Below are 24,654 nucleotides of genomic sequence, written 5' to 3' on the forward strand. Positions count from 1 at the left end.
TTGATATATAAAAGCAACGTGCTAAATATACTTCTTGTTAAAAGTGTTATTTGATCAGTAGCCAAAGGTTCCGTTGGCAATACAAATGTGAAGCATTTTTTGGGCACGTAGATACCAAATTACATCGCACTGATAACATGGTGCTATTGCAAGTATTCAGTCGTTCATTCGTACTGATAATTATTGCGAGCAATATATTGCAAGGATATTCAGAGGCACAAGAAGTAAATGAGTTAGTATTTTATATATCTCTTATAAAATAAGCAATATTATACAAAGTGAAAATAATGCCGCTGTAAAGTTTTATCGCTATTATTTATATGCATTCTTTTGTACATTAGAGCAGAGGATCTCGTAAATGATGCTGCAGACACATCAGTCAACAATGATTCCTTTAATGTTAAAAGCCGAAAGGGCGGAAGACGTGTATTCAAAGGAGGCTGTATTCGTATGCCGAATACTCCTATAAATGGTAGAATTATGTGCTCTACGAACAGGTAACTTACGATCGTGCAAATTATTAGTAAAATAATCGTGCAAATTATTAATAAAATAATTTAAAGTAATTAAAAAATTTATTGTATTGAAGAAATTATTATATTAGTTTGATTTAATAAAGTTAGATGAGTATTGGATAATTAAGATATTGAAGAAATATAATGAATATTACAATTCTCTGTTATTATATCGACAGCGGCTGCACCGCACATTGCTTGTCAGACTACATATTTCCAAATGGTTTACAACAATTGACAATTACTTGCGTTGATAAGGAATGGCATATTCAAGGAACCGAATGGAGTTCGATACCGCGCTGCGAACGTACGTAACATAAGCAAGTCAAATCTATAACTTCAATTTTTGCAACACTTTATTTATGCAAAAGACTTAAAGAAAATGTAATGTTCATGTGAAATATTTTACAGCAATTTGCATGCCCAAGTGTCAAAATAACGGAATATGCATCAGACCTAATCAGTGTAATTGTTCTGAACATTTTACCGGTCCGTTCTGTCAATTCGAGAATAAACCATGCTTAAATCATCTCCCACCACCGCTTAATTCTTATAGGAAATGTAACTCGATGTAAGTAATATTCACAGATCTTTGCGAAAGAAAGATTTTTAAAAAATTATATGTAATACATAAGTAATACGTGAGTTACTATATTCGCACAGATCTGTATCACTTATATATAATTTTTTAAAATCTTTCTTTCAGTTCGTGCACTGTATCCTGCATGAAAAACTTTACCTTTCCCGATGGTTCATCCGTTACCAATTTAATCTGCAAAAATGGAAACTGGAAGCCAACCCGGGGTGATTGGGTATCAATTCCAGATTGCGAACGTACGTTTGCGATCATTAATCTGTGTATCATGTAAAGGAAAATCCATCTAATATAACTGTATCTTAACCTATCTAATATAACTGTATCTTAACAGCCGTGTGTGATCCACCCTGTCAGAACGGTGGTAATTGTCTGCCGATGAATCTATGTCAATGCCCGCAGAATCATCGAGGACCTCAGTGTCAGTATTGTAAGTAAGAAAATGTCTACTTTTCCATAAATTCGTAACTCTTCTTAAAATTTTAACTGAACATATTTTTATTAAGATCGTAATTTTTTAGGTAAACGAACAAAATATCGTTTGGCAATTAAAGCTTTATTAAATAAATATATGTTCATACATAAGCTTCCATAATATTTTATAGTTATGATTCACATGTTTTTCAATATTGATATTTTATATTGATCTCTAATATTTCTAATTAATCTAATTTTATTAGCTGCTGACGCCTGCGACGCGAAGAATTTACGTTTCAACGGTGCTTATTATTGCACCAGTACCGGCGACAATTTTTCTTGCACGTTAAGTTGCCCGGTGGAATCGGAGTTCGAATTTCCACCTGCTATAACTTACACTTGCACCTATGACACGGGCATTTTCAAACCGCAGCCGATACCGCAGTGTAAGGTGAATGATGACATGAAGATCGTCTTGCACAACATCTCTTATAACACGTACACACGAGAATCTAATTACTCCTGGTCAACGCAAGATCTTGTCAGCGATACAACTGACAGTTCTCCAGAGTTTTATGGTGTTCGTGACAACAGTGAAAATACGGTAAACGATATATTACGGTTGCATATTAATTTGACTTTTATTCAGCGAGTATTTTATTCTAAACATTATTTATCTTGTATGAAGCTTATATATTTCAACGCGACGAACAGACAGCCGTATTTAACATTAAATATAAGCGGCTAAAATCACGTTTATCAATGTAACTAACTTGTGTTTGTAAAATGCATATTTGGTTTAACTGGACAACCATAAGATGATCGTCGAAGCAAGCCGATCCGCAAAACCAAAAACGTGCTTTACCTGGGGTGGCGCGCACTATAAAACTTTTGACGACAAGATCTACAGCTTCAATAGCGACTGTCCATACGTACTTCTCCGAGAGACACAAGATGACGTCTGTACGATCCTGACGCTAAATTCTCTGGGTTGCAAAACGAAGAACGGCCGTTGCTCCAAAATTGTGAAGCTGTTTGTGTATGACAAAGAGTACACGTTGGCCAACGATGAAATCGGTATACCGACGTTTTCGAGTGGAAAAAAATTATTACCCATACCAGTATATCTGCCCGGATTACGCGTGGACAAGTCCGCGCACTTTACTCTCATCTCTCTTGACTCGCTGGGCATAAAGCTGAAGTGGGATGGATCCTTGCTGTTACAAGTCGAGGCTTCCGAGAGTATGTGGAACAAAACAGCCGGTCTCTGCGGTACAATGAACGATGATCCAAAGGATGATTTCTTGATGAAAAGTGGCACTCACACTAAAAGCATTACTAGTTTGGCGGATTCTTGGCGAATTAACGATTTTGGAGGTAATATTATGACACGTATCAAAAGTTGAATCTTTCTGATTCTCATGTTGAAATTACGTTATACGTGGCGTAATAAGAAAATCGTATAAGAAAACAGAACTTGAAATTAAATATATATTTAATACATATTTAAAGTTTTTGTTATGTATTTAGAATAGGACCCTTGATAAAGTATCTTTCAATAAATTGTGTTTGTATAATTGATGAAACACATTAAAATGTCTGGTGCTTATATTATTTCACACTTTCAACTTATACTTCATAAACGATGAACTATTTTGTAAAGAATTCATACTATTACTCTTATAATTATTTAATAGCTATGTGGTATTTTATTTTGTAGAAACATGTGACGATTTGAACACGCAAAATGCGTGCCAAGTGAAAGATGAGTTCGCTAAAGATGCTCTCAAGTTTTGCGCCCAGCTTCTCTCCAGTCGTAAATTTAAGCCTTGCGTTCAAACGATTAATTTTTCTGAATTGTTAAAGGCATGCATATGGGATTATTGCGCATGTAAGGACAGTGACAAAACGAAATGCGCCTGCAATACCATAGACGTTTACATGCGCCAATGTATTCACAAGGGAGTCGCAGTATCAACACCGTGGAGAAATGACGACACTTGTCGTAAGTCAATTTCAAAATGCTTTTAATTAATTTAACAAATTTCCAGAACAATACAACATTATATTATAATGTTATTAATATTTATTATAAAATATTATAAAAAAAATAATATTATAATAAAAATATTATAAAATATTATAAATCTTATTATAAAATAAAGATATGTGTCATTTTTTAAATATATAATGCATAATAAGAAGTCAACAATTATTTTGCAGCGATTTCCTGCGAAAATGGACGAATATACATGTCATGCGGGCCAAAGGTGGAAGCATCTTGTTTTTCCGATCTTGAGACGAGGAGCGAAAATCCTGAATGCGAAGAAGGTTGTTTCTGCCCTGTGGGGACTCTGGAGCATCAAGGTAGATGTATCATGCCAGAGGAATGTCCATGTAAATTGAGGGGCAAACTGTTCGAGCCGGGTTCGAACGTGCTAAAAGATTGTAATACTTGTATATGCACTGCTGGAAAGTGGATATGCACGCAGGTGCTATGTACCGCTAGATGCTCCGTAATAGGCGATCCGCATTATACTACGTTTGACGGCAAACACTACGATTTCATGGGAAAATGCAAGTACTACTTAATGAAGGGAGAAAACTATACGATTGAAGCTGAAAATGTTCCGTGTTCCGGAACGATATCTGAGGTTAGACTTTCGGAAAAATAAATACCGATTGTTTGAACTGTTCAACATAAAACTCAGGAATTAATGTTTTTGTTTTTATTTAAAATTTTTATTTATTGCTTATTAAGTGTCACTTATTTTAGAACATGGGCTTCACCTTTGTGGAGAATTCTCCATCGTGCACCAAAGCTGTTACAATAAATTTCAAGAATACCATTATAAAATTGAAGCAAAATCGCCAAATTACAGTGAACGGCGACGAGATAATGAAATTCCCAATGCTGATCAATGGTGCTCGGATACGACTTGCGAGCAGTACATACTTGGTAATTAATATGCCCAATGATTTGGAAGTATGGTGGGATGGTATGACGCGCGTTTACATTAATGCTCCTGCTGCATTCCATGGTAAATACACTTTATTTAATTTATATTTATTTATATCTGTATAACAATTTTTTTTAGAAATATTGCTAACTAAACTATTGTTATCAGGTCAAACGAAAGGACTCTGTGGAACATTCACTGGAAATCAAAAGGATGACTTTATAACGCCCGACGGTGACGTTGAGCCCACGGCGATTGCCTTCGCGAATAAGTGGAAAATTAACAAATACTGCGCCGACGAATCAGAAAATGAATCGAAACACCCCTGCGAGATAAATCCTCAAAAAAGAGCAACAGCGGAGGCATATTGTTCTAAAATACACACCGATATTTTTTCCGGTACTTACTAATATTATTATATCGTATATATAAATTGTATCTATTTATCTTTTATATTTTTTAGTCTCTGTAGTAAACAATTAATTGATTTGAGTTAAGATTAATTAATTTATAATATTGTAGGATGTCATTGGTACGTTGATCCAATGGAGTTTTACCGAGATTGCATGTACGATATGTGCGCATGTAACTCTGATGCTAAATTATGCTTCTGCCCGATATTAGCAGCATACGCGGAAAATTGTGCGGCGCAAGGCGTGAAATTATCGTGGCGTTCAAAAATTGATAAGTGTAAAGTTCATTGTAGTGGCGGTCAGATATACCAAATCTGTGGAAATAGTTGCACGAGGTAATCGCATACTCTAATCTACTTATATGTTTATTAATCTGTACTGCTCTATAGCTATATTTATATATTATTCCTATATTTCTATATCATAATCTCTCCACATAATCATAATATATCCACATAATACAATCTTCTAATTCTTTCATAATTCAACTTTTTTATTTTCTAATCTAGGTCGTGCGAAGACATATCCTCTTATCAAGACTGCAAACAAGAATGCGTAGAAGGATGCAATTGCCCCGAAGGCCAGGCACTGGACACAAACGGCGAATGTATCCCGATCGCTGAGTGTCCCTGCGTATATGCGAGTCGCGAGTACAAACCTAATCATCGAGAAATAAGACCGAGCAGTAAGGGACAGCAATATTGCACTTGCATAGGTCAGTACTTAAGACACGAATTAATCGAGATTCACTTTTTGTAACGCAAAACTTCGTTCTGCACAATTTTAGGCGGCATATGGGGCTGTCGTTTAGCAACGCCGGAAGAAATTCGAAATTATCCGGCGGTCACGCCGGAACTTCTATCTACCTGCGTTGCCAGTAAACATCTCGAAATGACGGATTGCGAGCCGGTAGAACAGAGAACTTGCAGCAATATGCACTTTTCCAACGAACACAGTCAAATTGTATGTACGTTCGGTTGCATTTGCAAAGCTGGATACGTTCTCGACGCGCCAAACGGCAATTGCATCCCGGAAAAAGACTGCCCGTGTCATCACGGCGGGAAGAGCTACAAGGAAGGCTCGGTTATTCAGGCCGAATGTAACACTTGCACGTGCGAAGGCACCAAATGGAAATGTACAAATAGAGTCTGCTCAGGTGATATATCCCTGGTCACGATCGCTTTTATCTCTCGATACTTAATTGTTTTAGGCAATCACGAATTATACTTTTCGTTAGAGCATAATTACCATTATGCACAACTTTAACGCGGAATTTTCTTTTTTTTATTTTTAATTTTCCTTTATTTAACTCTATCGCACAATTTTCTTTCTGTTACAGGAATCTGTTCTGTGTGGGGTGATTCGCATTACAAGACGTTCGACGGTAAAATGTACGATTTCCAAGGTATATGCGATTACGTTCTGGTAAAGAGCAAGTTGAGCAAGGAGGAGTCATTCGACGTCTCGATTCAGAATGTACCATGCGGTACGAACGGTGTCGCGTGCTCGAAATCGATCACACTCGTGGTCGGAAACGATGAACAGCGAGAAGAACTCGTGCTGACAAAAGGAAAGAAATTACCGACGGGACCTTTTAAAAGGATGACTATTAGAACCACTGAAATCTTCGTGTTCGTCGATGTACCAGACTTGAGATTGGTGTTGCAATGGGACAAAGGTACGAAATATTATACTATTCGAATGTTGTTCATCGATGAATATGTTTAATATATGTTCAATAAGTCTCAAATCTCTTCACGAATATATTTTAACTATTGATGATATTAATTATTTTAATTATCGACAAAAGATACGTGAAACGCTTAAATAACACAATATATTTTGTTTCATATTGTTTAAGATACTTTATTAAGCACTTGAAATTTTAATAGGCACAAGAGTCTACGTAAAATTAAATCCGGAGTGGAAAAGTCATACAATGGGCCTGTGCGGTGATTACAACGACAACGCCGAGGATGACTTCAAAACGCCGTCTGGCGGTATATCCGAGGCCTCTGTTAACTTGTTCGGCGACTCGTGGAAGAAAAATACATTCTGTCCGGAACCAAAAGACGTGCCAGACGCATGCGAGCAGCATCCGGAACGCAAGTTGTGGTCGTTACGACGCTGCAACATACTGAAGTCATCGGTATTCTCACCATGTCACTCAGAGGTTGAAGTTGAACCGTACTTACGTAATTGTATTTTCGACGCGTGCAGCTGCGACTCCGGCGGCGACTGCGAGTGCCTGTGCACAGCGTTGGCTGCGTATGCACACGAGTGCAACGTGAAGGGTGTACCGGTGAAGTGGCGCACGCAGGAACGCTGCCCGTTGCAATGTAACGAGGAGTTCAGCACGTATTCGCCCTGCATCTCGACTTGTCCGCGCGAGACGTGCGATAATCTGATGACTGTAAAGGACGGCTCTCGTTTGTGCACCGAGGATACATGCATTGAGGGCTGCCAATTTAAACCATGTTCGGAAGAGCAAGTATACTGGAATGCTACTTATACGGAATGTCTACCGAAATCAGCATGCAAAACGCCATTCTGCGCCGAGATCAACGGAGTAATATACTACGAGGGTGATCGAGTAAGAGGCGACGATTGTCAGAGTTGCTTCTGCAGTCGCGGTAAGGTGACATGCAAAGGAGAGCCTTGCGTAACGCCCGGATGCGTAGATGGTTGGTCCAAGTGGATTAACAAGAACAAAATGACATATAAGAAGAAAACAGACGTGGAGCCATTACCCGAATTGATGGATCTCGAGAACTCAGACGGACTCGCGATGTGCGATAAGGAACATATGGTCGACATAAGATGCAGATCCGTGAAGAGTCATCTGAGCTCGAAGGAGAGCGATTTGAATGTGGAATGCAGTCTGGAGCGCGGTTTATATTGTCAATCAGTTACGGATGTTCTTTGTGTAGATTTTGAGATCAGCGTGTTGTGTCGCTGCTCCGAAACGACGAAGCTGCCCGTTTACCAAACAAATCAAACGACAGTAGAACCTAGTCTACAAGAATGCGACCCAGAGTACCCTAATTCACCACATCCGACTAACTGTCAGCTATTTTATCAGTGCGTGCCCATAGCGACTGGTTACGAATTAGTCGAGAAGTCGTGTGGTCCTGGCACTTTATACGATGCGAAAGCGCAGGTGTGTAATTTTCCGGAAGAAGTCTTGCGGACACGACCAGAGTGCATGCTTGAGCGAACCACGTCCGAGTGGAGTCAGAACTACACCGAGACCGGTAGCACGAATACGCAAACAACATTGATTAGCAGCACGGTAAGGATTGAGAAGTGCAAAGACGACGAGGTATGGAATGAGTGCGCTGTTCAGTGCACCAAGGCGTGTCATTATTACCGACACAGCTCGATGCAAGATCATTGCAATGAAGATAATAACTGCATCGCCGGATGCGTGTCGGTCAATCGACCGAGGTGTCCCCCGCATAAATATTGGAGAGACAGCATCACCTGCGTGGACGCAAACGAGTGTCCGTGCGAATCCCACGATGGAAACTCAGTCGCACCGGGCGCCGTAAGGAAGGAGTCTGATTGCGAGATTTGTCAATGCATCAATAATTATTACACCTGCGATAGCACATTCTGCAACGCAACCACGACCGAGGGACGTGAACTTGTTACCGAGCAACCATCCACTACGCCTTCGATGCATTGGCCAACTACGTCATCGGTCGAATTTCTTCCGCACAGCACGCTTACACCACCTGCGGATTGCGACAACGAAAACTATGTGCCGTTGATACAAAGTCTGCGCGAAAAAGTAATTATTAATGCTAGTAGCAGCAAGGTTCCCGCACTACGACCTGAGAATCTATTCGTACGCGTACCAAAAACCTTGTCGCCTGACGCCGGCTTCTGGGAACCGAAAGTAAACCACATCGGTCAGTGGGTTACCGTTAAGTTCGATAAACTCGAGCCAGTTTATGGCGTAATACTGCAGGGCGCCGTTACCGAAGATAAATTCGTGACCAGTTATAAAGTGCTCTTCTCGGAGAACGGTCAGATCTTTTCGTACGTGCTTGATCACAAAAAGCAACCGCGTATATTCAGAGGACCTATCGACAGAACTCAATCCGTAGAACAGAAATTTGATCAACCCGTTGAAGCGAAAGTAATTCGTATCGAACCATTAACATGGCACAACGGAATAGCAATCAGAGCGGACGTTTTGGGATGTCAGGATAACGTGTCGATATCTAACTTTCCTATCATACAGACAACGATCTCCGATAATGTACTGAAGCCAGTATGCGATAAACCTATGGGATTGGACAATAAACTGATGAGTATCGAGCAGGTGTCCGTGTCGAGCTCTCCACAGTTGATTCAGCAGCTTCCGTTATCTGCAGAAGGTGTATGGCGTTCAGAGTTGGACAATCCGCATCAATATGTTCAGTTCGATTTTCTGGAATCTCGGAACTTGACCGGGATCACGACGAAGGGAGGTGACGGCGCTTGGACGACCGCTTACAAGATATTCTACAGCAACGACAAGCGTCACTGGAACCCGATTATCGATAAAAACGGCAACGAGAAAGAGTTTCTCGGCAATTTTGACGCTCAAAACCCGAAGACGAACTTTTTCCAGAAACCGTTGCATTCGAGATATATGAAGATACAACCCACTAAGTGGCATAAGCATGTTGCGTTGAAGGTCGAACCCCTTGGTTGTTATATGGCGTATCCCTCTACGTTGTTCGAGAAACCTGAACCGACAACTCCATCCTATGAGCTGAGGTGCAATGTATGCGATGGAATCGATCGGACGTTGAAGGATGAAGCCTGCAGATGCGAGGATCCCAACTGGTGGGACGGTGAATCGTGCATACCAAAGCGAGAATGCCCTTGCGTAATCGGCCATCTCTCTTACGCGGTAGGCTCTATCTATGAAACTGAAGATTGTCAGGAATGTGTCTGCACTATGGGCGGAACGTCTACTTGCACGCCAAAGAAGTGCGAGTCATGTAACCCGGGTGAGCAGTCGATTGTCATTGAACGATGCAATTGTATGTGCAAACCTTGCCCGACAGGAACCAAGCACTGTCCTACGAGCGACGTATGCATCAATGAAACAACGTGGTGTAACGGCGTGCAGGATTGTCCGGACGACGAGATGGACTGCGAGAAGGTCGTCATCGAACCGACGTTTGAACCAGAAGTGACACGTGAACACATTGACACGAACGTAAGTCCGCCTCAAGTCCGCCCGCCATCATGCGAGGAACCATCATGTCCTGCAGATTATAGAATAGTCTACAAGTCATCTCAACGCGATAAGTCGGATTACAATGTTAAAGGTTACTGGAAGAGCAACGTGAAGTCTGCAATCAAAGGTTTCACAAAGACAAAGGGATACAGAAAGCCACCATTCCACTTTAATGCGATCAAATATACAGATCGTCAAGCATCAACGAAGAATGCTCAATGTCCTGAGTTCACCTGCGCGCCCACGAAATTCTCACCCATCCTGCCCGGTCACCAGAAGCCGGAGAAATGTCCGGAGGCGTCGTGCCCGCCGCACTACGAGGTAGTATACGAGAAGATGAGCATGTACAAGCTGTACAAGTGTCCTAAGTATACGTGCAGGCCGATAATGCCGGAAGTAGCATACTGCAACGTCACAGGACGAACATTCAACACCTTTGACAACCTAGAATATAAATTCGACGTTTGCGATCATATCTTGGCTCGCGACATGTATAATAACAAATGGTACATCATATTGGAGAAACAGTGTGATTCGCCCGGCCAGCCGTGTACGCAGATTTTGATAATAACGCAGGGCGATCATGAAATCGTGTTGTATCCGGACCTGCATGTGGACGTCGACAAGCACAGCTTCACGGCTAAACAATTCGATCGCCTCAGCAATCGCTTCCACAGCTTCAGGCTGTCTCGCATGGGCGACAGTATCGTGTTCCTTTCGCTTTACGACTTCGGAGTGTTCTGGGACTCCGCTGCCAACGTGAGGATTGGTGTTAGCTCGCAATTGGCAGGTAAAGTAGACGGCCTGTGCGGATATTACGACGGTAATATCGCGAACGATCGGCAGACACCGGACGGCAAACAGGTGAGAAGCACCATCCCGTTCGGAAATAGCTGGGCGATGGAGGGTACACCGGCGTGCGACTCGCAGGTGTGTCCACTTGACGTTCAAAAACAAGCCTGGAAGATCTGCAATTCCGTGAAAAGCCCAGAGCTATCGGACGTGTGCTCTACGGTAGTGGACATCAACAAGTTCGTGTCTAGCTGCGTAGAGAACTTGTGCACATGCCTGCACGGTAATAATTCCTACGAGGAGTGTCGATGCCGACTGCTAACGAGCTTCGTCAGCAAATGTGAGGCCGCTCTACCCGGTGCTGACTTGTCCGACTGGAGGAGGATTCACGACTGTCCGGCCAGCTGTCCGTCACCGTTTATTCACCGAGATTGTTTCCGCAACAAATGCGAGATCACCTGCGATAATCTACACGAGTTAGAACCATGTCCGATGATGCAGGGCGTTTGCTTCCCCGGTTGCTTCTGCCCGGACGGCCTGGTGCGTCACAACGACGAGTGTATGCCACCGGTGCAGTGTCGAGACTGCGTATGCGACAGCCTTGGTAACTCCAAGTTCATCGACTTCGATCGCAAGGACTTTAGCTTCGCCGGCAATTGTACCTACGTCTTGTCCAGGAACGTCGTGAACAACGCGAAAGGCCGAAACGGAACTCACGCGTACCAGATTTTGCTCAGTAATGAGGAATGCGTCACCGGCATATGCACGAAATCCGTTACGCTCCTTTACAAAGAACACGTGGTGCGAATAAAACGCGCGGAAGAGTTGAAAGAATTGCGAGTCTCCATTGATGACTCCCAGGTAGCCGAATTTCCGTACAACCGCACGTGGATCACGTTGGATCGTACACTCGCGGGAGACGTGTCTTTGTTGGTGCCGGCTATCCAACTAGAGTTCGTCGCCTTCCGACAGAATTTCGCGTTCACTTTGAAACTTCCGTCGCATATCTTCGACGACGCCACTGAGGGTCTGTGCGGCAACTGCAACGCCGATGAAGCTGGTTTCAAGAAGCGCGACGGCAAAGTCACCAACAATGCTGAGGAATTCGGCAAATCTTGGCTGGCTGATGATCTGTCGACGGAGTTGGACCTGAATGATCAGACATGCGCCAGTAAACAGCGGGCTCAATGCGTTCCTCCACCAGCGAGTCAGGATATCTGCAGAAAACTTTTGGATTTAGCGGAATTCCAACAATGCCACAGTATCATCGATCCGAAATCATATTTGGATTGCTGTCATGACGCTTTATGCACCAACGGCAACTACTGCGATAGTTTGGAAATGTATGCGAGAAAATGTTCGGAAGTTGGTTTATGTCCAGCTTGGAGAACCGACGAGATCTGCCCGTACGAATGTTCTGCAGGTAAATTTCTTTAATTTTTTAATTACCCTTTTATCGGACTTTCATTACTTTTAATTTAACCTTTTATTATCAAATCGATATAAAAAAATTTATGCTTATTAAACAAAAACGAAAAATTCATCAAATACATTTTCTTCGTAGGTCTTGTCTATCAACCATGCGCTTCCGGCTGTAAGGAAACTTGTGACACTTTGAGCGACGAAAAGTGTTCATCTGGCCCCATCGAGGGATGCTTCTGTCCACAAGATTACGTATTCCATAATGATTCTTGCATACCAAAAAAGAACTGTCACGTTTGTGACAAAGACGGTCACGTAGAAAGCGATGTTTGGCAACCGGACAAATGTACGGAATGCAAATGCCATGATGGAGTTGTGAATTGCCAAAAAACGGAATGTCCTCTGTTGGATACAATTTGTGAAAAAAATATGACACCCGTGCTTGTGAATGGAACCAAAGAAAAATGTTGTCCCAAGTATTTGTGTAGTAAGTTTAATATTCTATTGTTAAAAAATATTTAATGTATTTGACAGAGTTTACTAATGGATTGAGAATTTTTCATACAGTGCCAACACCTACTACACCCACGTGTGTCGAGCAACAGGAACCAGAATGTGGTTATGGCCAGGTGATGAAGACTATTACTGGCACTGATGGATGTTACAAAATTATTTGTCGTACGTGACGTATTTTACATTATCTTTAATTTGTTTAATTTTTCGCGTTACATAACACGCTACATAATTTCAGAATGTTTGCCTGAAGACGAGTGTCCCGTTGTCGAAGAATTCACGAATGAAATTGAGACACTGGAGCCCGGTTTCATAAAAGTAATGAATATATCCGGTTGCTGTCCGCGAACGATCAAAATATGTGATCCGAAAACTTGTCCTTCTACACCTAATTGCCCAAAGTACCATAATATAACAATGACTAAACATGAAGACAATTGTTGTCCTAGTTATAAGTGCGGTATGCTTTATTTTGTATATGTATCTATAACTTTATGAATTACGTTTTAATATAAGCCACAATATTTTATTGACAGTAATTGAAAGTGACTTCAAAATGCAAGCACTATTAACTAATTAATTAATATTGTTTCCTTATATTTTAGTACTTCCAAAGGATATTTGTTTGTACACAAATGATGAAGATCGAAGCAGACAACATGTAATAGCGAAAAAGATTGGAGAAAAATGGGAAGATGGTAAATGCAAAACATGCATATGTGAAAATTCACAGGATGGCCCTAAACCGGACTGTAAGATCACGGAGTGTCCAAGTATGCATGAACATCCTGATGTAAACGACTATGTATTGAAGAAAATATCATTGGATGATAAATGCTGCCCAATCTTTGAGCGCAGCACTTGCAAAGATGGAGATAAAGTGTATCATGTAAGAAAATATACTAACACATTGTAATATATTTATAGTCTTCTTAGTGTTATTATTTAAAAAAACAGTCTTTAACATTATTCTCTAACGTTATTTACGATAGGTTGGCGAAAGTTGGAAGCCCGATATTGAACATCCTTGTATTACAATGGAATGTAACAAACATTCGAATAATATCCAGAAGCAAGTTAAAGTCCAAGAATGTAATGTTGTATGTGATTATGGTTATGAATATCAACCGTCTAACGATATCACAGAGTGTTGCGGGAAGTGTATTCAAACCGCGTGTAATGTAGATGGCATGCTTAAGGATGCAGGAGAGGAATGGCAGTCGGACGATCACTGTGTGACGTATTCTTGTGTCTCCACAAATGGAAGCGTAAGATTTTCCCTGCAATTCTGAATATATAATCCAACCAATAGAAATAGATAAGTATTTGAGTGCAACTAATATCTATTTCCAGATGTATGTACAAGTAAATACTGAGACCTGTCCAGAGATTGACCCGCAATTGGAATTAGAGTTTCAGGTAGAAACTCGCAAAGTTCCAAACAAGTGTTGCCCAGAAATTGTCAAAACAGCTTGTCTCAGTGATGGAAAATCATATAAGCCTGGAGAGAAATGGAAATCTTTTGCAGATAGCTGTGTCACCGAGACTTGCACAACAGGTCCGAATATAACAAAGCATACAGAAGTTGAAGTATGTTCGAAGCAGTGTGCTCCGGTAAGAATGTTTTATTGCATATATAATTTATGCTGTAAGTGTATCATTAATATTATATTAATTAATCTTTAAGGGATGGTCATATGAAGAACCAAAAGATGGTAAATGTTGTGGAGAATGTAAGCAAACATCTTGTATATATGAAGGTACTTTGTATACACCTGACATGACATGGTCATCTGATGATAATTGTACCACTTACAGTTGTTTGAAAGTGAATGAACAAGTAAGTCTTGTTGTATAAGATCAGTCAGTAAATCAAGCAATTTTATGATTATTTATGATCAGTATCTACAAACATTTAGATTACATAATTAATTGTGCAATTAGTGTTTATTTGCTTAACAGTAATACTTAACAGTAAAACTTAACAATTTGCTTAACAATTTGCTTAACAGTATTATCTTATGTAATTCTAATGAGAAACACATTGTATATATTATAATTAATTTTAATTGTTTTATTTGGTGAATTTTTGTTTACATAGTTAAAAAGGCCCTCCGAATATATGAAACTTTCTCATGAACAACTTTTTGATAAGACAAATATGTTTAGAGTTATTAGCTTGTAACACTTTACATGGGCCACCCTGTATATATAATTATTTATATTTATATTTATTTTAACATACATATATTAAAATATTGTTACATAATCAAATTTATGCGTTTCAAATATGACTATCTGTTAATTTTAGCTATCTGTTAGTATGAGTTCGGCTGTTTGTCCTGATATAAAAGATTGCCCTGAAAACGCAATATATCGCGATCAGTGCTGTGAACGATGCAATTTGAAGATTATTAATCAAGTTATAGAAGAAAAGAGTATGTTTCAAAAAATAAAAATAATTTTTTAACATGTTTACTTATATCAATTATATGTAATTAATTTATTTTGTAATTATATCAATTATATTAATTTATTTTGTAATTATATCAATTATATGTAATTAATTTATTTTGTAATTATTTGTTAGGTAAATGCAAACCAACTATTATGGATGCAAATAGCACCTTAAATATGCTGATTGTGAATCATCCTCTACATGGAACATGTAAAAACTTGCATCCTATCGAAAATATTATACAATGCAACGGAACATGCATGTCTTCCACATATTTTGACACTAGTAAGTATAGATTAAATAAATATTTTCTTTTTTATCCTAGTTTGATGTTATATCTAATATGAATAATTTTCTTTCTTTTTGTGTAGAAAACTGGAAACAAGTAAATAATTGCCAATGTTGTCAAGCAAAGGAACATACTGGTATCCTTGTCAATTTAACATGCACCGATGGTAGAAGATTGAAGAAGTTATTGGTAGTGCCAACTTCTTGTTCTTGCCAAAGTTGTGCTCTTTCAGATTTAAAAAATGAAGATAACAAAACAAAGACCAAAGTTTAATTTATAAGAACTGAGTTCTTTGTTTTATTTTCTTCATTTACACATAAGCAATAAAATATTCTTACAATATAAACTATTAAAAATATATGGATTAATGGAAATAATTTTTTTTGTAATTTTTCTTTTACTTTTTATGTATCGATTAGAGAATCTTTGTATTCCATACATTACTGTTTATAACAATCTTATATTTATTTATCTATACGCGAATATATAAGATCTAAATGTCAAAATTTTGTTGTCAAATTATACTGGATAAGTGAAAAATCACACATGAAATGACATTTACATAATTTAAAGGAGTAAATCTCTTTATAATTTACATATCTGCTGATTGTTGTGTGGTTTTGTTATTTAATGTTGAAGCAGAAATTCTTTCGGCCTTTTACCTTACTGGTAGAAATACCAGTCTTCCTGATAGAAGACAAACGAATCGATTTACGGGAATAGAATGGAAAGTCAATTTTTTTTTGAGATAAAACTAATATTTTTAATAAAAAGGTAAATTACTGCACAGAATCAAGAAGATTTATTCTCTATTTCTAAATTTATTAAATAAATTTTTAAGTTTATTAAATCAATGTTTGAGTTAATCAAAGCAAAACAAAAGAAGCAAGAAATTCTTATTGTATTTTATTAAACTAAAAAAATGTTATTTTTTACTATAATGTAGTTAAAATAAAAATATTATGATTTTATTTTTAATATATTCATATATGTATAATAAGTTTAATATGTTTTCTAAATATATTAGATATAGAAATGGTAAAAAGAAGAAATAGTGACATAATAAAATTATTTCCTTCAATTATTATGTTTTTTTAATAATTGGATTGGTAATTTATTAATTATTACTTAATTATTACATATATATGTGCTTAAATATATTTCGGTTGACCGATACGCGCCCACTCCAGGGTTAAGAGGTTGCTGAATACTAACATAATATAGTCTCATAGTTTGTACAGTTTTTCTATTTGATTTCATACAATTGTAAATACTTTTATATAGTGAAAGTATAAATGTCAAGACATAAACAATACTAACTATTATATGAAAAACAAGAAAGAAATTCTTGTAAATTTCTTATTGCAGAAAAACTGAACGTTGAGTTAGATCCCTCTATAAAAAAGGCATGGACATGTCCATTGTTTTATTTATTGTTGTTTTATTGTTTTATTTTAAATAATGAAGCTTGTTTTTTTTGTACAATACTTATTAAATACTTGGGAAAAGATTATATATAAATTTTGTCCTTATATGACTATATATATGGACATATATAATTATATATATTATTACATATAATTTTTTCTCGGGTACAGTAATATTTATTAAATAAAATGTTATTATTTGACTCGCTAAATAATTAATAATTATGATTATCTATCAATTTATATATCAATATCAAAATATATACATCATATAATATAAAAATTACCCATAATTCGTAAGAAATATATATATAAACATCATTCAAAATAGTCATGAAATATTTGTATATTTTTGGGCTATAAAAAATAAAACATTACTATAAAAAATATTTAACTTTCACTAATTTTATTTTTTCTTATATTCTTATAAACAGTAATTTTAATATTTTTGCAACATGGAAGGTAGTAGTTGCCTCACTAATACTGTTTTATCTGATAATATCAAGATTAATTTGTACCGTAATTCGTTAAAATATATTACAAATATCAATGCTCGTTAATTATCTATCTATAAAATAACATTCATCATCGTTAAAAGACTAAAGGTATTATGTCCAAACGCGTAACAAACGTAATAAATATTTAGAATTAACCCTTAAGCACTGACACAGATTTATAAAAATATTTCGAAGTTTGATAATTACCTGAGAAAGTGTGCGAAACGTCTTTCCTTGTCACCACTTCGTATCTTACGGGCCAAACAGAAGATAGACGGACGCGATGTATATATCCTTAAGCGGGAGTGAAACAGCAATAGGTTTTTTTATTTCATTGGGAGTCTATCAGACTTCTGTCAGTGCTTAAAGATTAAGTATCATTTTTTCTAAGAAATTACGTCTCAACATTATAAAAGTATAAACCTGGAAACATTAAATAACTATATAATATCTATAATATAATCATAAAATATTTTCAATAAATTTATTTAAATTATCCATGGAGCACACGCTTATGTCCATAACGCAGTTGGCATTATTCCTTCTACTGTGCTAGCAGCAGGCTTTAAATCTTCATTACATAAAAAATTTAATGGCAAATCGACCAAATGACCCTAAAAATAATATTAATTACGTTTATGATAAATTTAATTTCAAAATTGAAAATGCAAATTAAATAATGAAAAAGAAACCGCAACTAAATTTTTAATTAATTTTCTATATGTGTATAATAGTTATATTATAATAATATATTTTATGAGGCAATTCTCTTTTTCTTTCTCAATCTATTTTAATATAAAATATACATTACTATGATTAAATTAAAGTAAAATAATTACCTTGATGTCTTCTATCATCTCTTGCGCCAATAATGGATCGGATGAAGAGAGAGGTATTTTGTCTTGATATTGTTTCAACGTAGCAAAATTAACTACTTTGTCAGTAGGAACACATTGGAATACATCCTCATATATTTGCGTATTTTTCTTACTTCTAGCACACCATACATCCTTATAAAAAGATTTAATAAGAATATCATTGATATTAATTTCTTCCTTAGTATTCAGCAATCCCAAATGTTCGCGGAATAATTGTTTTCTCAACGAAGAAGCAAATTTGCCACAAGGAAAAGGTATATCATTCATGCGCCCATCATCAAATTCTTGATCCTGTTTATAATTATTACAAATTTATCTATTGGTGTAATTTAAAAATATATAATTACATACATACAGCATTGCATTAAATATATAAAACAATTCTTATATCATTTACAAATAAATAAATATCACAGTCGTAGAAACAATTTTTTTTGACAAAAGAAAAAAATGATTACTTGCAAAATACGTAAACACAACTCAAAATAATATTATAAACATACTTACGTGTATTATTACGGCTATTTCGCTGTCTCTCGTAGCAACCATACTTCTATCATTTATATTAGCTGAGCCACATATCACTGTATTATCATCTATTATTATTAGCTTACTGTGAACGTAGATCAGTTCTGTTACCATTGTACCATTTAACATAGAGTGAGTTCTCAGACCGTGGAATGTAATGTACTCACTAGGATCATCTATACCTGCTTCTATTAATCGATTTAAGATAGCATCCTTTCCCCTGTTGTTAAATTAAATACAAAAAGATATATGCATTATTTTTTTATTTTATACATATTTAGCCATACCTTGATATAGAAGCGTAATTCCAATGCGTTATCGCTCTTAACGCTGTTCCAGTTGGTCCTCCAACTTCGCCTTCAAATCCTGGTAATAAAGGCATTACGACAAATACTCTAAATATCGCGCCTTCTCTATGCGCTCTCAAAATTCTTTTCAACAGTGTCTCACCGATACGATTCTTCACGCCACTTTTCTCCATGGAAGCGAGCGTTATAAAAAATTGATTTTCTATGTATATATATCTACAAAATAATTAAATCAATAAAATGTGTATATATGTGTGTGTAGAAACAAGTATAGAATATAACATGTATAAAATTTACCTCTCCGCTTTGCTGATAGCGTCGATGTAGGCTTCCTGAATACTTCGTTCCACACTTTCTGGATCGAGGAAACCAGCTGACCAGGAACTCACAGATCGCAATACTTGACACTTGACGTTATACTGATTAGCTTCTTTAATAAATGGAGCATAGCTCTTACAATCTTTATACGATTTTGGCAACAAGAATGGATAACACTTATTCAGATTTGCCTTTTCTAACTACATAAGTATACTTTCATTAACAATATATATTATTTCATTAATGCATCTAAATTTAGGTGCAATTATGTGTACCTTGACGGCGTTCCAGCGTTGTATAAAGTGCCTGGCCACGTCTCTAGCAGCAGCATTTTGTACCAAAATTCCTATATCATGCCATGGCATCCTAGGAGTAGTAGTTCTATCTATGAGATCTTGATATGGTTTCTCGAGATCATTAAAGTCTTTAACAATAAAATTGGTGTAATCTTTGCCAAGCCACAATTTCGTGGTGTGTTTTAAATCACCATCAATGTTCCCTTGTACATAGAACACATTTTCCAGTTCAGTTTCCAGAGATGTAGTCATACAGTAACTAAACCATGAAGATTTTGTCATTTATTCGAAATGGATATAACTGAGGCTGCGATTATATTAAGTAGAAACGATTCATGTACCTATCTACGGTATCTTCATCGCCATACGCTTCGTGAGAACTGTAAACTATATTAATCAATTCTTGTCTCTTTGTTTTCACGCTGCTTTTCACTTTATCGACAGTTGTTTTTGCAACATCTAACAAGTTTTTTCTCTGTAGTTCAGGAGTGTTACATTTTACCTTATCCTCTTTTTGTTGCATCATAAAAAGTGACTCGTCTGCTGATATTGTTGATAATGTTAAAGCCTTTTGCGCACCACTATTCATCATCGATCTTTATAAAAATATATAAAATTAAATTTATTTTTGTTCTTATTTGTAAATTATATTTAATATTGATTATAATTAGCACTTACAATACAGGAATAGACCTCGTAGTTGCCATAGCGATAGTATTTGTTGCGATTGCTAATGATAACAACACGTGTTTCTCTGTGTTACGTGTTAGTACTTTTTTACTGCTGGTATTAGTCTGCTTGTCTTTTGAGGGAATGTAAATACTCGAGTGGTGAATGGTGTCTATAGTCAATATTAGTTATGAATAATTATTTGATATAAGAAATAACTCCAAAAAACATGCTAATATTTAGGACAAAATTTATATTAATATTTACCTAGATCTATTAATTTGTGTTCATTATTGTCCCATCTACCGTAACATAGATCAATGCCACCGAGGAATGCCAGGGACTGATCCACAACAACAATTTTTTCATGATGAGCCCATAGAAAAACACCCGCTCTTGCATGATCTGGATGTCTCAAGACTTTTATATTCTCGGGACATTGCTCCACTAGCCGCTGTTTACTATAGTAACTGTTTATACCCAAAGCTACTTCAATTTCTTTATATATCAATATGAATATCTTGACACCCTCAAGCTGTAGAAAAAAATGTTATGCAACATGAAACATATAAAACTGTCTATTAAAAATTTGCAACATTTAATTTCATAAAAATATTATCAATTATACTCACTGCTTTTCTCTGTAAAATTTTATCCAACCGCCAATAATTTCCATTAACTATCGGTCTTTTCATATGAATTTCTGGCGAAAGCCACCAGTCTGCAATAAAAATTTCTTCCTTGGCATTTTCCATTGCATCAGCTACAGCAGACATGTAATCGGCTCCGTCAACGAACCAAGTTCCCAATATCGGTGAGCGATATGGAGCGAATGAATTATGTGGATTTGTTTGTATAAAATCTTTACCTGCATTGATCAAACTAATTAGATACAGAATAGTGAGCTATTCATGATTTTCTGAAATCTTACCTTCTTTGTTACTGACTTCTTGTATAAATTCCATCCATTCTTTAGCTTTTCGTCTTGTCCAACATTTAATGACTATATGTCTACTTAAATTTGCAATTTGTATACCATTTCGTGAACCTGTAGTGTACATTCCAAAACTAATTCCAAAGCCATTATCCATTAAAATAACGGACTTTATTCTGCTATCTTTGGGGGTAAGATATGCAACAAAAGTATCTTTAACGATAAGATGTCGAGTATGCCATTTGCCACATAGAGAAGTGCAGAGATAGTTGCACTTAAAACAAAATCCGCACTCAAACAAACCACAGAAATTACATCTTGTTTTAGCACCCGAACCAGTGCGTTTCAAAATTGTACCTTCTTTTCCTTTCATTCCTAAGTCAGCCACAAAAGATAAATGTGAAATATCCAAAAAATTAATCTGTAAATAAATAAAGATAATACATTTTTCTTAGACAGATTAATTGTCACCAACATTGTGTAAATACACTTACAGTTTCAGAATGACGTCTGTAAATTTCTATATTAAGTAAATTGTTTAAATAATCCTCTAGTTCCTTTCTTCTGCAATTTAACTGTTCATAAGGCACTAGAATATCAGGCTTATTTGGAAACCTGGAAACAATTTAATTATAATTTATATTTAATCTTTCCTTTTCTTTCTCATATATATATATATATACATATATGTATGTGTGTGTGTGTGTATGTGTGTCAGTTATATCAAATTGTAACTTATACCTTGGTAAAGCATTTCGTCTACTTTTTCTGCTGTCAGTTCCAAGATGTTTTAAACTGTTCCTTTTTTCCCTGTGGCTCTTTGTAGGAAAAGGTATATTCAAACTAGCACGATATATTTTCAACTGATTATGCAAATATTGAATATGTTTGTATCGCTTTCTAATACTCCAAACAAAAGGTCCATGTCTAAATTCTATTGTATATAAATTTGGATTTACTGGATGTGTGGTCACACTACGTTCATTATCTACGATTCTCACATGTACTTCTTCATCAGGAATAAATACATTATAGTTTTGATACTTAGATTTTGTCGGTGGGTTGTGTATAACAGTGAATGGTATTACATCAAGAGTTTCTAATAACGTAACAAAAAAAATAAAATTAACAAAAGTTTGTAAATGAATTAAACTTATAAAAATGAAAGAAAAGAGTATGACCTCAATTAATAATATAACTTAAGAATGTAACTTTTATATAAATTTGAAGGATACTAATAAATAACTAGCTTTCTAATAAACATAATAATATAATAAGCAGACAAAAACTGATGAATATTAGATTTGAAGAAATAAAGTTCATTATAAAAGTATGTGATGCGTGTTATATGGAACAGATAATTAAGTGTAAAGAAGATTTATACCTTTATTATCTATGCATTCTGTTTCTTCCTTACAAACTTGTATTGTCTCACCATTTTCATCAATTGTTATCTCTAATGAGTCAGGTACTTCCAAAGCATCATCAAATTCTGATTCTTGAGAGATTGTACATGCTATTTTAGGTACACAGGATGGAACATCAGTCAATTCAGTCAATTCAGTCAATTCAGACATCTTAGTGAATTTTCTGTAAAGTTATTTTTATGATATGTTTAGACAATTTATAAATATATTTTATCTAAGTATTATTAATAAAGTATGCAGTAATGACAAGAATATAAAACTTTAATTTAGAGCCAATGCATCCACATGAAATTTTAAATATAAAAATAATTTCATTTAATTTTCTCACACACACAAGAAGCAATATTAATTATTAAGATCACATCATTGTTATATTAATATTAAAATTTGACATTTTACAAACTGTTTTTCTAAATCACAAATTCTTATTTGAGTTCTTTACTGTAACTATTAATAATTTCTATCATTTTATTATTACTGTTATTACACTAATTATTCGAAAAAGTACATAATATATAATATCTATCTTATTTCCAAGATAAAGGATAATCTACGTCGAATGTTTTGCCCAGTACACAATTCTAGCCTAAAAAAACGTTCTCTATATTCTGCTGGTATATCCTATATATAATATCGAATTTACTTTAATAAACACACAATACATTATTATAATAACAAAGAACTGTCACTGTCTTGTGCGGATACGCAATTCAAATGACACTTGTCACAATTACTACTGGCCATTACACGACGTAACGCGGCGATCTGTCACGGTGAACGTTTATTCATCGCGATGACTGCATGGTAACTCCTTCGTACACTCGGAGCCAAATACATATGTCTTATCTCGGAAATTTGATAGATCGAGTTGACTGAGCTACATTTAAATAATCATGCAAATTATGACTACTGACATTTCTAATCGTTTATCCCTTAATCTTTACACGTAAGATTACTATCACATTACTAAAATTATCAAAAACACGTGATAATAATCCTGAGTCACGTCAATGTCTGACATCGAACGTGAAGTCAGGCACTGACGTCGAGTGTACCAACGTGCAACATTATTCACCATCGATAGATCTATTCTTTTTAGGTCTAACTGCGCTTTCTTGCACCTCGCACATTTAAAATGAAACAGTTGTGCTGCCGAGCACCGACAGAAGAGAGAAAAACGAAGAGACCGTAGAAAAAGGTGTAAATACCGCAAAAAACAGCAGTTGTAATATACCAGTACAAATTCAATGAGTTTAATTATCGAATTTATCCTGATGTTATCCTGATGTTCTATATATATGTCACATTTTTAATCCCGCAGAAATATACTGTGGCATATTGTAAAAATTAAAAAAAGTAAAATTTGAATGGTGATCGGACTGACTAATCATAGCCATGGATTTTAACACGGCAACTTGTACATCGATAATTTTCACGATTTATTCGATTTATTCGATTAGTCGATTTATTTAATGCTTAGCTTTTAGTGCTTATGTTCATGGCGTGACATTAGCTCCATCAAATGGGGTAATGAGAAATCGTTCGACTTTCCACTTCCCTTAATGTTGCATTTTCAAACAAAAGTGGAGCACGTACTTCGTTTCTCGTTGTGTTAATATCCAATATTAGCGTGGACGGATACATCGCGAAAGTGATTGGATCGCGCGTGTCATTTTCTCTGTGTTTTAAACAACTTTCAATAAAATCGACCGACGATCACGCGTTATCGGCCCCATAGCGATCTATTTCACGATATGGA

The 24,654-nt window shown here is 36.1% G+C and overlaps 2 protein-coding genes across 5 annotated transcripts; one reads left to right on the plus strand and one right to left on the minus strand.

Annotated features, from left to right (window-relative positions):
- Window positions 1-5: 5 nt before the first annotated feature.
- Window positions 6-16,566, plus strand: LOC116851454 (hemocytin). Its single transcript, XM_032830874.1, has 27 exons — window positions 6-232; window positions 342-497; window positions 695-822; window positions 927-1,086; window positions 1,222-1,349; window positions 1,445-1,540; window positions 1,791-2,131; window positions 2,346-2,904; window positions 3,248-3,532; window positions 3,751-4,181; window positions 4,304-4,568; window positions 4,656-4,886; window positions 5,010-5,235; window positions 5,410-5,615; window positions 5,688-6,056; window positions 6,240-6,578; window positions 6,793-12,354; window positions 12,496-12,840; window positions 12,921-13,031; window positions 13,105-13,326; window positions 13,472-13,755; window positions 13,859-14,134; window positions 14,220-14,480; window positions 14,554-14,706; window positions 15,178-15,304; window positions 15,457-15,609; window positions 15,696-16,566. The coding sequence occupies exons 1-27, from the start codon at window positions 138-140 to the stop codon at window positions 15,884-15,886; spliced, it is 11,700 nt and encodes a 3,899-aa protein (XP_032686765.1). The 5' UTR covers window positions 6-137; the 3' UTR covers window positions 15,887-16,566.
- Window positions 16,567-17,429: 863 nt separating this feature from the next.
- LOC116851448 (phospholipase D2) lies at window positions 17,430-23,932 on the minus strand. 4 transcript variants are annotated; one of them, XM_032830839.1, is made up of 15 exons: window positions 23,810-23,932; window positions 22,853-23,058; window positions 22,210-22,567; window positions 21,963-22,083; window positions 21,466-21,889; window positions 21,167-21,402; window positions 20,802-21,069; window positions 20,544-20,706; window positions 20,207-20,461; window positions 19,845-20,124; window positions 19,549-19,769; window positions 19,231-19,467; window positions 18,923-19,163; window positions 18,377-18,706; window positions 17,430-18,151 (listed from the first exon to the last, which is right to left on the minus strand). In XM_032830839.1, the coding sequence occupies exons 2-15, from the start codon at window positions 23,043-23,045 to the stop codon at window positions 18,050-18,052; spliced, it is 3,429 nt and encodes a 1,142-aa protein (XP_032686730.1). In that variant the 5' UTR covers window positions 23,046-23,058; window positions 23,810-23,932; the 3' UTR covers window positions 17,430-18,049. The 4 variants fall into 4 exon arrangements, with proteins under 4 accessions (XP_032686730.1, XP_032686729.1, XP_032686731.1 ...); XM_032830838.1 differs by lacking the exon at window positions 23,810-23,932 and adding an exon at window positions 23,558-23,784; XM_032830840.1 differs by lacking the exon at window positions 23,810-23,932 and adding an exon at window positions 23,539-23,784.
- Window positions 23,933-24,654: the final 722 nt, after the last annotated feature.

Source organism: Odontomachus brunneus, unplaced genomic scaffold (assembly GCF_010583005.1).
Source record: "Odontomachus brunneus isolate Ranch 3 - 2012 unplaced genomic scaffold, Obru_v1 Obru_scaffold_176, whole genome shotgun sequence".
Classification (NCBI taxonomy): Eukaryota; Metazoa; Arthropoda; class Insecta; order Hymenoptera; family Formicidae; genus Odontomachus; species Odontomachus brunneus.

Bases quoted from the DNA above. Each gene is read 5' to 3' on its own strand.
- LOC116851448 (XM_032830839.1), bottom strand. From the start codon at position 23,045: ATGTCTGAATTGACTGAATTGACTGAATTGACTGATGTTCCATCCTGT. The intron at 21,890-21,962 runs GTAAGTGTATTT...ATTTATTTACAG, and splicing joins ACAGACGTCATTCTGAAACT to ATTAATTTTTTGGATATTTC. The intron at 19,164-19,230 runs GTATGGCTAAAT...ATTTAACAACAG, and splicing joins AATTACGCTTCTATATCAAG to GGGAAAGGATGCTATCTTAA.
- LOC116851454 (XM_032830874.1), top strand. From the start codon at position 138: ATGGTGCTATTGCAAGTATTCAGTCGTTCATTCGTACTGATAATTATT. The intron at 1,541-1,790 runs GTAAGTAAGAAA...TAATTTTATTAG, and splicing joins AGGACCTCAGTGTCAGTATT to CTGCTGACGCCTGCGACGCG. The intron at 6,057-6,239 runs GTGATATATCCC...TTTCTGTTACAG, and splicing joins TACAAATAGAGTCTGCTCAG to GAATCTGTTCTGTGTGGGGT.